This window comes from Mastigoproctus giganteus, chromosome 12 (genome assembly GCF_048544385.1).
Source record: "Mastigoproctus giganteus isolate SK-2022 chromosome 12, ASM4854438v1, whole genome shotgun sequence".
NCBI classification, from domain to species: domain Eukaryota; kingdom Metazoa; phylum Arthropoda; class Arachnida; order Uropygi; family Thelyphonidae; genus Mastigoproctus; species Mastigoproctus giganteus.
The window spans coordinates 141,536,845-141,551,034 of record NC_143586.1 but is presented as its reverse complement, the minus strand read 5'-3'; the positions used below and the strand labels follow the sequence as shown (position 1 = coordinate 141,551,034).

General features: G+C 37.4%; 1 protein-coding gene across 1 annotated transcript in view; it reads right to left on the bottom strand.

Annotated features, from left to right (window-relative positions):
• Lrp4 (LDL receptor related protein 4) overlaps positions 1-14,190 on the bottom strand; it is a 904,868-nt gene that overhangs the window by 745,953 nt on the left and 144,725 nt on the right. Inside the window, exon 2 of the mRNA XM_090386734.1 lies at positions 13,895-14,041. Within this exon, the coding sequence (XP_090242860.1) occupies positions 13,895-14,041 (147 nt within the window). The remainder of the gene's footprint in view (positions 1-13,894; positions 14,042-14,190) is intronic.

Below are 14,190 nucleotides of genomic sequence, written 5' to 3'. Positions count from 1 at the left end.
AAGAGAATCCTTGTCCTCCAGAATACACGTTTCGGCTCGATGAAAAGGAAGGAGGTCATTTGATGATAAATAGGCAACGTTGCGTGTTTGCTGGGACAAAGAAACACGACCGATTCGGAAATTCTCAGTGAGGATTAAAGACAAAGTGAGAGAATTAGTAACAGTACCTGGAGCGGGAGTTCCGTGAAATCGTGTAACTGGCAGCGAACAATTCGAGACAAATAATGAGTCCCTCATGTTTCAGAAGGATGTTCAACGAAAGGCTTTTTACGTGGCGTTCTTGGGTGTGCAGTTATCCTGTTGGATGGTGGAAGAAGTTAGGAGATAAAAAATAAGGCGTTCATCTTTAGTTTTTATAGTTTTTGCAGAAACAGGAGAAAACTGATCGGATAAATTTTGGAAATTTTTCAAGATTGGCATTTATGCGTGCATCGCCCTCAAAAGGATAGAAAAAAACAGTAATTCATTTATGGAAACGTTTCTACGTGAAGTATCCTGTCTGGTGGTATTTTTTGCTATACGAAGCACTTTGGTGCACAGAGAAGGTTAATGTGCACAATATCACTGATCTCAGTGTGGTTTCTATGGTATAACAATCAACGAAATGTTCAATGAAGCTAAATAGGTTGTATTATTTGATTAGATGTCCTTCCCAGTTGAGTCTAGTGGACATTGATACATCAATGTCCACTGACATCAACCTACTTCCAAGATTATTGGCTATTTGTGTTGCCTTTACTGAAGCAATAATCACAAAGATATTTATTAGTAAGGATACGTTAGATCGGCGGGGGGGATCAAACTGAGAAGTGCTTATGGCCCAAAAAAACAGTTCTCAGGGAGATGGGGAGAAGCCCACGTTTCCACAGCAAACTAGTGGCAATAGTGAGAGGAATATTAAATGTTTTAAAGTATTTAGCATTAGCATTAAAACGGTATCAGAAAAAATGGATCAGCCACATAGAAAGAATGAACCCAAACGGATCCCAAAATTAGCCTTTAACTACAAACATACAGGCAAGAGAGATGTGAGTTCGACCAAGACAACGATGGCGAGATCAAGGCCACCTCCAAGATCTACAATGCAACAGGTCTTAAATTCTTTTAAGACCTGTTGCACAGAACTAAGCCAAATCAAATGTATGATTAGTAGAGGCATATGATGCAAGAAAGCAAGCTTATACAGCATCAGCCAAAAAAAATAAACTTTCTCATTTCACCCATCCATTCGCTCCAAAAATTTGTCCAGTCCCTTAAATTTATTTAAGTTATCAACTTCCACAACAACCGATGGAAGCCTGTTCCAGCAATCAACCACCTGCTGGCTAAAGCCAAATTTCCACATAATCTGTTCTACAACTGTCTTTTCTCATTTAGAATTTATCTCCCCTGAAGTACGTAATCTGAGGGAGAGGAAGAATTCCATCAGCATTGAGCTTGCTCAAACCGAACTTCGCATTTGAGCTTGCTCAAATGCGAACAGCTGACAAAAATACAAACATAACATCATTTCTTAATTATATTAAAATACAAATGGTCATGTTGCATCTTGGTTTCAATCTGGATGGTTAGTAACCTTCAATGGTTTGAGCAATTTCTCCATGAGCAGAAGGAAAAAGCGATCCGACGACCATCATCCTTTATAATGGTTCTTTTTAAAATCTTATATTAGTATCTCATTTAAGTATCACCATTTATCAATATTTTGATATAGGCTTAAAGTTGTGAAAGTTGTCAACGCTTTGGGGAGTCCCACAGCGAACATTAAAGAGACACACGCCAAAGCCAGTTTGACACGTCTATAAAATGTCCAAAACCGTACGTATTTACTTTGCGGGTAGAGATAAAAATCCTGTATTTAAAAATACTTCATATCTTCCAACTAGTTATTAGTTCTTTTCAATTTTTAAAAGCTTTTGTAGAATTCTCCATAATTAATGTTTAATAAAAACGGCTCCCGCTTAGAAAAAGGTTGCCAACGCCTGATCAAACAAATGGTTACTGAATTATATTCCTTCTAAATGTAGTCTCGTATTTCGGTTGAAGAAATTTCGGGTGACTTACAGATTAAGAGATAAGAATGGTTCAAGAAATACTATTAAATCTATAGGATCTTTGAACCCTGTAGATTTAATAGCATGCTGAGACCACATTTGGAATCCTACAAATCTAAAAGGATGGTGAGACCGCATTTGGAACATTGTGTTGAGGTCTGGAAGCCTCAATTAAAAAGGACAAAATTTCTAGAGGATCAAAAGAACGACTTTTTCTAATGATCAGGCTTTAGAACAAGTGGACGGTTCGTGTTCTAGACACTTTAGGGGTAATCTGATCGAGTTTCAAAAGAGTGATAAGGGATAATCAAAATGAATGAGGAAGGTATATTTGCGCTGCACTTGCAGGTGAAATTAGAAAAATGAACTAAAAGGTAGGAATATAAAATTTTGGGGCGCAACAGAAGATTACTTCTCATGAAGTTTCACTTCCAGCAGCGAGTTTATAATCACTGAAATAAATTTTCCGCAAAGGTAGTTGAGGTAAAGTCTGGTCCAACGAGGAATTGGGAAAATTGTAGTTGATTGGGAATAAGTTTAGCTGATATAGAATAAGCTCGCTTCCTTGCATCTTTGGCCTGATTTTGCTCTCTACTAACAAGGTCGAGAATGCATTGGGCTAAGTTTCAAGTAAAAAACATTTTACTGTCAGCAAGTTTGAATAATAAAGGTGGGAGGAAAATTTGTTTTAAAGAACCAGAAAAAGACGTTCACCAATTAGCATCATGCAGCTGCCATTCATACGTTCTGGATATTGCAAATTAGCTAGAAACGTCTTTAGGGTTTTTTTTCTCCAAGTACATTGGCTGTTTTTTAAAATTTTATTTAAATAGTCATACAAAACAAGAAAGCATCCCCAATAACATTACGTTAGAAGAAAACTAAAAAAATTATGCATGTAATTTTGTTTTTTTTTTCTAGAAAAGAAAACCTGGGCTTTTAACATTTTTTATAAGATCGTGTTCACTGCAGCGTATGACGAGAAAGGGTATATTGCTGTGCTAGAGGAGTTTGACTCAGTGAGCTGCTATTTATAACACTTCTTATTTTATTTGCATATAAAATGCATATAACTGAAGTTGAGGTTTGGACGTCACAAGAACTTTTCCGTGTAGAAAAGTGCTTCTTCAGCGATAGGATTAGAACTTCGATTAAAAGGTATCCAGTACTGTAGTTTTTAGTGTTTTGCACCAACCTTGCGTAGAAATAAAAATAAAAACACCAAGGAAACTGAACTTTTGATAACTGTGTTTATAATAAATTACAATAACCTGTATTTACAATAAATTTAACTTTACAATAAACTATACATATGAATTATTAAAATCTGCTACATTACAATCAATAAAATGCATTAAAATATACTAGATTAAAAGCGATAAAAATCGTAGCTTTCAAAGGCTCCAGCCTTCTTCTTCAGCGGTGTTTTCTTGTTCTGCAGTACATCTTTAAATATCAGTAGGTTAATGGTACTCCTCACGTGTTTTCATTCACACGTGTTCCGTTCTCTTGCGTTGTGGAACCGGAAGTGGCTCGAGCGGAAGTCATACGGAACCGTTCATCCCTTCTGAGGATAGTGGTCTCAAAGATGGGATGAATCCGCGTACCTCTATCTCTATTAATGTTAATTGTAGAACAAATCCGCAAACTCTCGAGCCACTTACGGTCCCAGAACTTATGCGCCCGATCGGTGATGATAGCATCGTCCGGGGAGATCTGGTGTTGTTTCTCCCAAAAATGCTCGGCCACGGCGGACTTGCCATATTCCGCATTTCTTATTGCCTTAGTGTGTTCCCCCAGACGATCTTTAAGACGGCGTTTTGTTTCCCCTACATAACATTCCCCACAATCCGGGCATCTAATGCTATATACGACCCCACTTGTGTTCTCTTTTTGAATGGGGTCTTTAACCTGAGACACGATTGTGTGCAGCCTCCGCCCTGGAAGCTGCACACAACGTGTCTGGTACTTTCTTAGTATTCTAGCTATATGATCAGTCAAACCCGGATAGTAGGGAATGTATGCAGTGGCTATTGGTGTAAAAGGCTCGCCTCTCCTCTGATTTCCTTTAACATATTTTTCTATAATCCTCTGGGGGTAACCACATTTTGCAAGATACGTCGTGACCCGTTCATACTCTAACTTTCTATCATCGGAGGTAAAGCAGCTAAAGCAAAACAAATTTCTGACAGTTATAGACGGAGACAAATGGGGAAGTTTGACAAGCTTAGAGAACAAACCAAGCTTAGGGGCAATAGTGATAGCACCACCAAGGATTTTGTGGTGAATATGAGCAACAAACAATTAACTAAAGAGCAATTGGAGGTTCTAAATTTAGGACCGAAATTTGCCATGGTACCGCCCAGATTACCCGTTGCAGAAGTAGCAATGGGCGTGGAAAGGGCTATAAACAAACTTCCCGAAGCTACAGCTAATGAAGTTCGAGTAAAAGTAGCAGCGATCCTAAGTCAAGCTAAAGATGCCCCCTCCAATCTTAATGTGAAGCAAAAATTAGCGCTAAGAAGCCTTAAACAAGATGATAGCATCGTAGTCCTACCCGCGGACAAGGGCAGAGCAACTGTGGTTCTTGATAAGGAAGCATATAGAATTAAAGCGTTGGGTTTATTGGAAGATCAGATGACTTATAAAGTTATTCAGAAAAGTCCACTTCTTAGTTTAGAACGGCAAGTGAACAGAATGGTGCAGGGTTGGCTTAAGTCTAACAAAATTTCTAAGGAACAATATTGGATGTTGCACGCTACAGGTAGCCAAATGCCAAGATTTTATGGCTTGCCTAAAATTCACAAAGTAGATGTGCCACTTAGACCCATAGTCTCATTTATAGGCAGTCCAACCTATGCACTTTCTGGTTTCTTAGCCAAATTATTATCCCCACTAGTGGGACTTTCAGAATACAGTATTAAAGATAGTAAAGAATTTGTGCAGTTTATTAGAAGCCAACCCATAGAAGAGAATGAAATCATGATCTCTTTCGACGTGAAATCGCTATTTACATGTATTCCGATTGAGCATGGGGTGTGGTGTGCACACATGACGTTACAGAGGGACACCACCCTAAATACTAGAACGCAGCTAAAGCTGGAGGATATTGAGAAAGGAATAGAGTTATGCCTCTCAAGCACCACTATGGTGTTTGACAATACTATGTATAAGCAGGTTAATGGTACAGCCATGGGCTCCCCCATTAGCGCAATTATAGCTAATTTAGCTATGGAGGAGCTCGAGGCCAGAATATTTAATGCTAGTGTTCTCCCTATGCGCCCCTGGAAAAGGTATGTGGATGATACGTTTTCAATTATTCGGAAGGGGAGTGAAGATCAGGTGTTGAACATCTTAAATGACTTCTCCCCATTCATACAATTTACATCGGAGGTGGAAGAAGGAGGGGTTTTGCCGTTCCTAGATGTGTTGGTCTGTAGGGAAGATCGACAGCTAAAGACTAGGGTATATAGGAAGTCCATGTGTAAAGGGCAGTATTCGCATTACAGCTCAGCTCAGACCAACCATCATAGGAACAGTGTGATAAGAACTTTAGTTGATAGAGCAAAATCACATTGCAGTACCTCCGATGATAGAAAGTTAGAGTATGAACGGGTCACGACGGATCTTGCAAAATGTGGTTACCCCCAGAGGATTATAGAGAAATATGTTAAAGGAAATCAGAGGAGAGGCGAGCCTTTTACACCAATAGCCACTGCATACATTCCCTACTATCCGGGTTTGACTGATCATATAGCTAGAATACTAAGAAAGTACCAGACACGTTGTGTGCAGCTTCCAGGGCGGAGGCTGCACACAATCGTGTCTCAGGTTAAAGACCCCATTCAAAAAGAGAACACAAGTGGGGTCGTATATAGCATTAGATGCCCGGATTGTGGGGAATGTTATGTAGGGGAAACAAAACGCCGTCTTAAAGATCGTCTGGGGGAACACACTAAGGCAATAAGAAATGCAGAATATGGCAAGTCCGCCGTGGCCGAGCATTTTTGGGAGAAGCAGCACCAGATCTCCCCGGACGATGCTATCATCACCGATCGGGCGCATAAGTTCTGGGACCGTAAGTGGCTCGAGAGTTTGCGGATTTGTTCTACAATTAACATTAATAGAGATAGAGGTACGCGGATTCATCCCATCTTTGAGACCACTATCCTCAGAAGGGATGAACGGTTCCGTATGACTTCCGCTCGAGCCACTTCCGGTTCCACAACGCAAGAGAACGGAACACGTGTGAATGAAAACACGTGAGGAGTACCATTAACCTACTGATATTTAAAGATGTACTGCAGAACAAGAAAACACCGCTGAAGAAGAAGGCTGGAGCCTTTGAAAGCTACGATTTTTATCGCTTTTAATCTAGTATATTTTAATGCATTTTATTGATTGTAATGTAGCAGATTTTAATAATTCATATGTATAGTTTATTGTAAAGTTAAATTTATTGTAAATACAGGTTATTGTAATTTATTATAAACACAGTTATCAAAAGTTCAGTTTCCTTGGTGTTTTTATTTTTATTTCTACGCAAGGTTGGTGCAAAACACTAAAAACTACAGTATGAATATACCCAACCTCAGAGGCCTGTTTGAAGAAGGTATCCAGTGACCCACTTATTGTGCCATGGAGGCCCTTAAAATAAGGAAGTGTTAGGAGTTGAAAGGAATGTATTTCTAGTCAGAACTTCAAGTTTAATCAAAGTTAAGACATTGATTGTTAAGTGTCTTAACTTTGTTGTGTTAATTTTGTGTTGTCGTAACATTGATAAATGCCTTAACCTCAAAAACCTCAGCCTGTCCTCTTCAGGTGAAGGTCCGCAGAGCTTCAGTACGTTCAATCGTGATCCAGTGTAGAAGAGCATGCAACGATCTCTTGTAGACTTCAGTTTGAGTGAGTTTTCTTCGCTGGAATTAAAGAGATGCAGACAGCGAGTCACTTGCATAAAGCCCTCTTTCCCGAATCCTTGCGGCAGTGATAAATTGTAATCTAAGATTATTATAATTTTTGAGATGTTTTCTTTGACGAATTACTGTAGAGATGTTCCTGGAGAGTGCTTTGTGGCACACATTATATGTTTCCTGGAATTTTTTCTACCCCTAAATATCACATTACAATCGAAACTGTGCTAACTGTGATTTTCCTACTCCATTTTCCTCGCCGTTTCTTCGGAGAGAAAGAGAGAGCAAGAGAATCCTATAAACAACACTTCCTAGGAATTTAGTTTATCTATTATTGGAATATGCATTGAAATATATTAAACCGCTTCCATGGGAAAAGTTAAGTACTTTGCTACGTTTCAGAACTGATCGCTTCAGATGGTAGATCAGATCCTGAATCATCCTTAACTAACCGTATTTTCTCATGAACTCTGCCGACAGTCTTGAAATAGCATAAGTGGATGATACTTTCCCAAACACCCTTGTCATTCTTTCAAGGATTTCTTTAGCAAAACATTTTATTGAACGATATTCAATTTGCTGGATATTCATCCTTCTTCTTCCACTTACCACCATAAAAAATTAAATTTCAGAAACTGCATAAGACATTAAGCCTATCAAAATAACCTATTCTGTAAGTTAATATTACATTTCATATATCCTATTCTCAGAACTTTTTGATCATACATATGATGCAATAAATGATGCAACATATGATGCAATAAATGATGCAACATATGATGCAACGTATATACACTCAATAAATTGGAACATGCTTAATACACATATCTGTTTTCATTTTGTAGATTCTGTTTACTATAAGGGGACATCTTTAAGGTTTTTTTAGATGTTATATATTTTTCTCAAATTATTGGGCAGAAAATGGCTGCAGTAAGCCGCAAAACAGTCCTGATTATAGAGCGGAAAATCAGGTATCGTCTACTGCTAGCATCAATATGTTGCAAAGACAATGCTAACAGGCAGCGGAAGTGAAGCTTGTTAGTCCAATGTAACTTTAGTCGGTGTGATTTGCCATAAATGTTGCTGGTTGGTTCCTTACTGTACGATACAATCAGAAAGCGTGTGTAACCATCGCGGCACTTCTAACAGGCACGGACCGGCTGCGCGAGGAAGGCAGAACGGAAAGGCGAATAGCGATGGAAGATAATAGTCGTTGACAGCAGGTTGGCACGTGTGTTTCAGTACAAAGGCAGAGCAGAAATTGCCGACGTACGTTGCTGTTCAGTCAACAGCGGTAGAAAAGAGAGAATGTGCGATTTGGAGCCATACGTCGATTCTTGTTCGGACTTACCGGATGTCTCCTGTTCCACTTCGTGCCTGAATTTGACATCTGCGTGTTCAAAATGGCTTTATATTGTTATTATTTTCTATTTCACGCTTCTGCTTTTATTTATTTTAGTTTGAATACACCGAAGAAGCAATCCACAATGTAATCCCAACTGCAACTGAGATTGCCAGCCTCATTTGCAATTCGGAATAAGAATTAATCAATCAGCAGCCAGTGTTCGCTCTTCGAAGTGTAATCCTAACTGCAACTGAGATTGCCAGCCTCATCTGCAATTAGGAATAAGAATTAATCAATCAGTAACCCGTGTTCGCTCTTCGGAATAAAGTTTAACAAACCATTTTATGGTATGTTAAACTATTTCGAAGAGCGAACACGGGTTTTCTATAATCCATTTAAACTAAGACAAATGCCAAACAATATACACAAATATCAACCAAAGAGATCAAATACTACGAGTTAGTTTCATACATCAGTTATTTTTATCAATCGTAAACGCCTCCAAATTGGAAGATAACCTAAGATGGTAAGAAAAGTTTGAATTTCCAGAAGACACACATTGAACAATCTCACTTACCTTTTTTTCTTCTTACACACTCTTCTGTCACTGATTGCAGACAATACAAACGCCGTGCTAGAATTGTCAATGTACAGAGCAAAGAACTATTAATCTCATCAAGGCAATTAATCCACAATGGAATTAATACCGATGTAAAATTAGCAGGGGTGTTATGAATATAGACAGCGGCAAAAATTATTCACTTGTGGTATTTAGGGTATATAACAGATTGAACAAGGGTATCTTCTACGTTTGTTTGCTTACAGCACTGAGATAAGATTTGTTGTTACAGGGTTCTAGACGCATCAGCGACTCAGATCATACTGTGCCACATATAATATGTTTGCTGATTGAGTATGGTCTATGGTCAGTTTGGTGGATGAAAAACTTGGGCTTTCGGGTGGATCAGTAGTGTATTGAGAATGTTTAAACCTGTTTTGAAGTGGGCCTCCTACTTGAAATACTAAGCAGCATGAATTAAGCTGGCTATAGAATATATTGGATGATCATATTGTGCCTTTTACTGAATATTTGAGGAACACTCAAGTCCCTGTATTCCAAGATGACGATAAATGTGGTTCACAGGGCCTTCAATATTTTAAATTGTCAAGAGAAACAAAAACGAACAATGGGAGCATTTAAATTGGCCTGTCAACACCAGAGTTAAATCCTATAGAAAACGGAAGTGGAAACACAACAACATCCACGAAACCTGAATGAATTAAGGGCTCAGTTGATTTTAAATGCTTAATACTGGTTTAAACTATGAAAGGGGTCTAGTTGAATCCTTACCAAAAAGAATTCGTGAGGCGATTCATATCTAATGAAACATTGACCACCTACTCAGCAACTAATGGCTTCAAAGGCAGAGCTGCATAATGAATCCTGAAGCGTCATCCGAAGACCACTGTATATTTTGCATTTTCCACAACAATAAATCATTTGGCCAAATGTTCTTAATAAGGTCTTCTAAAACGCAGGATAGGGAAAATATTTTCCAAATAAAAGTAGATTTTAAACTAATCCAACAATGTCATTTCTAAGAAGAAGATAAGTGAAAACTTAAAAGTACTATCATTAACCAGTATTTCTACCACTACCAGAGTTATAGTAAATTAAGAGATTGATATCTCAATAGTCAAAGACTTTCAGATAACCCAAGCCTTAGCAGATTTCAATAAGTGTGAGCTTAGCATATTAGAATCATGTGGCTGTTAATAAACAACTGGGTTATAGTTAAAATCCGCTTGGTGTGAAAGTTACTTTATGTGCACACTGAATTTCTAGTTACTAGCTTTAGGAGTGGATTTTTTTTTAACTCCCATGTTCCATGACTTAGAGAGATACCGGAAACAGAAAGTGTTGCGCTGGCGTAAACATTGAAGTCTTGAAAAACCAATCTATGGAACTCCTAGACCTAATTTCGATGTTCAATAATGGGTGATAGTTTGGATTTCTTCTTTAGAACGTTGCGAAGGCGACAGAAAATTCCGTTGTGCAAAAGTAGAAGAGTGTGTAGTCTAAAAGAAATAGCGAACATTACGAACAAACAGAAGAAAGTAAGAGCAGAAACGGAAAGATAATTAACGTTCTGAAGTTGAGATATTAAGGTTTGCGAAGAAGATACGAAAAAGCACGTCAGCAGAGAAATTTAATTAAACTTTTGCGTGAGAAAAACTTCAAATAAGCAAAACAAAATTTTACGTTCTTTTCGTTTTTGTTTACTAAGAAAACTCTGAAAAAAAAAATCTAAGCATTGAAATTAATAAAATTTAAACCGATCACCTGTAGGCAATAATTGAATAGGCCTAAATATTAGCAAGATTTAACATTCTGTACAGTCACGTTAGTCAAGTTTAATCATTTGTGGCAATTATTTTGAATTAGCTTCAAGTTTAACAAGGTAGGTTTAACGCATAGTTAAAGATGTCTGTACTTAAAGGTGTTTACCAGAAACCTCGTCAAGTGACTGGTAGCCGCAAGATGTGGCTGCAATTTAGGAACAATAGATACATTGTTCCCTCAACTGGACTGGTGCCTCTGAAACCTCTCTCAGGCTTCTAGTCTCCATTCAAAAGAGGGCAATCAGGATAATTAATGACCTGACTCTTACAAAGTCTTTCCACTCTCTGTCTCATAGACGTTCTATTTCTTCTGCATGCTTTTCCTATAGATACTTCTATGGTCACCATTCTTCTGAATTGGCTTCTGTAATTCCCTCCCACCTCCTCTCTTTCAAACTAATCCGAACACGTGCTGCAAACAATCAACATCCATTTACTGTCCAACATCAAACTCACAGAACCAACTTTTCTTCTTCCGCATTTATTCATTTCAGCTTCCGTTTTCTGAACAACCTTTCTTCATATGTATTTGCTGAAAATTACAATCTACAGAAATTGAAGTCTAATGTCAACAAGTATCTTCTGTCTTCTCAACCTTCAATCCAGGCATAGTACTATAGATTCTAATATCCTTCGTGTTTGGAGTTTTCATTAACAAATACTAATAATTCAAACCAAAACATTTCGTTTCTGCGTATACGCTGCATTTGTTACAAATTAGCGCATGACAACAAGAAATTGTCGAAAATAACTGTCAGATCTCTATTGGTCCGATTTTAATGAAATCTCGAAAGGGGCAACATACTTTTCTACAAGGCTCAAATATAAAATTTCATGAAAATCAATCCAATCGGAATAGTTATTACCTGCAGACGGATAGACAGACACGGTGAACACAATAAGCGCATTATGAATATACGCTAGCACATAAAAACCTGAAACTCTCATTTTTATTATTAAAAATTATTTTAAATATTATTTATGCCTTTGTTTTCTTTCTGCAAGTGAAAACAGTAGGGAAAAAAATATTTGGACCTTTACCATATACACACTGCTGCACTAAAAGCAAATTTCAGAAAAAAAAAAGTTATTCAAGAATGCTAAAATTTGTCACAACTCCAATAATTTGAAAATCAATAATTTTGAAATATGGTCGTAATTTTCAGGTAAATTTTAGGCCCTCTGTTCATTGTGGTTTTGTTTATTTACACTTTACAGGTTGAATTCCCTGTTTACAACGTCTAAGGTACTTACAAGTATAAATATTTAACAGATTACATAAAAGGTGATGAATTTTCAAATACGATTCTACATAATTGTAAATATTAATGGTTAATTAAATAGTTAAAAATCAAATTAGAGGTACTCTATGGCTTTGCACTTACCTTGAAGATCCAAATTAAATGAAGTAGAAGGGCAGGTCTTCGATGTCAACTTAAGTAGTGACTGAATTATATTAAACTTGTATCGATAAAAACTAGAACATTTATAGGAAAACTAATAATGTGTGCAGAGACCTTCATGATAGCTTCTAGTTGCCCTGAAACACTCTCCACCAGTTTTTTTTTTGTAAATTTGTTTTATAAATTTTTCAAGTTATAAAACAGAGGGCCTTAAATCGAGATAGTGTTTGGAATTAGTCGAGGTGATTAGTGGCTTGTGGACAGCTGCACAACCGTGGTAATCCATACCATGCAGTGTCCTGCGCACTATACTGGTACTAAAATGTATCCAATCATCTCACTGATGCATAATGCGTATGTGTGCTGCGATAACGTCGACCCGCGTTCCGAACGGAGGATTCTTTTTAGGATTCTCCTCTCAAGTTCCTTCAGCTTTGAAGGTTTTTCGGATCGTTTCGTGACGGTTTCAGCACCAGTCCGCTTTCATTTACAGATCACTTCACCAATCGTCGACCTAGGTTCACAATTGTTCTGTCTCCTCGAAGGGCTACAAACGTATTTATAGTTGCATTTGACACATGATGCTTGTTAAGACATTACCAACTCTCAATAGAACGTTGTCCAGAAATTAATAAAGAAATTAGGGAAGTGTATATAAGTAATGAAAATTGGAACTCAATGGTAAATTAAGAAAAAAAACAGGAATATTAATTTTCCTGTTAAAATACAACCATCTGTTTCTTAGGATTTATTTTTTTTTTTAAAGCGCAGCTGCAAATGAATATTTCAACTATTGCGGGAAAGCTCATATAACCCAGCTGATGTTGCGGATAAACGGAACAGGTAGTGTACATGGATATTTACAGACGAATAAAGTAGCTAACATTTACAGGTTCAAATAGGTAGTTTATTTTTGTTGGTTGGTGCAAAATTCTCGGGATTATTTGCATCTCACTGCTACTATTAAAGTAATAAAAAATACTCAATTAAAACCATTTTACAACTCTGAAGAGCAGGCCCAGATGGTGAGGGCAGGGCCATTTAGATAGCAGTCCTTAGAGATGCTCCAAATTTCCTGGGCTGGATATGATAGTATTGATTCGGTAATATCTGGATTGCAATGTTTTGATTCTTGTGCGAAATCAGTAACTTATTCGGAATCCTGATGTACCTTCAGGATTTAAATGATGAACGAATAAAGGTCTCAGACAAACAATTGTAACAGAAATATGCTGAGGATATTTCACACGAAATATGCCACGAACTGGTTTTTATGAAGAAAATTTACAGAACACACTTCAGTTCAGAACTGTCTCCAGCGAATTTGCTACAGAACGTATTGGAGACTAATCTAATTGAGTTGTTTCCATATTTCTATGTAGGACTTAGAATATTTTTGAGTCTACCCGCTTTCGTTGCTTCCGCGGAAAGAAATTTCAGCGTCAAGAGGAGAGTGGAGAATTTTAACAGATCAATATTCCGAAGAAAGGCTTAAATGGGTTATCAATTCTTCATATAAATTCTAACATTGCACGGGCAGTGGATTTTTGAAATGCAGTGAAGGAATTTGCAAAACACAAAGTAAGAAGAGCATTTTTAAAATAATTTCAATTCCTTTCAAATTTAAATTCGGATAATGTTATTCAGGTCGTCAAATTATGTCCCAAATAAATGTAAATTATTATGGAAATTGGGAAGCATTGTAATTGGTATGATTAAGACCATTTAGACATAAACCTGTTTCGTCTATGAGGATTACTTTGTTATAATACTCACCACAGTCAACTTCGTCACTTCCATCTCCACAGTCATCATCTGAATCACAGCGCCATCTAGCAGGAATGCACGTGCAGTTACCATACAGTGTCGTAACACAGGCAAAGTGGTTGGGACTACAACTACAGACAGGGCCGGCTGCTGTCCCTACACAAGAAAAGAAATTTCATTTATCACTTTGAGCAGACATCTAGAATCTTATTTGTCCAAACTAAACCGAACTTGGGACTCAACATAAAAGATAAATGTAAGAAAAAACACGTACACAAAAGTAAACGATTATAAATTTAAAATTT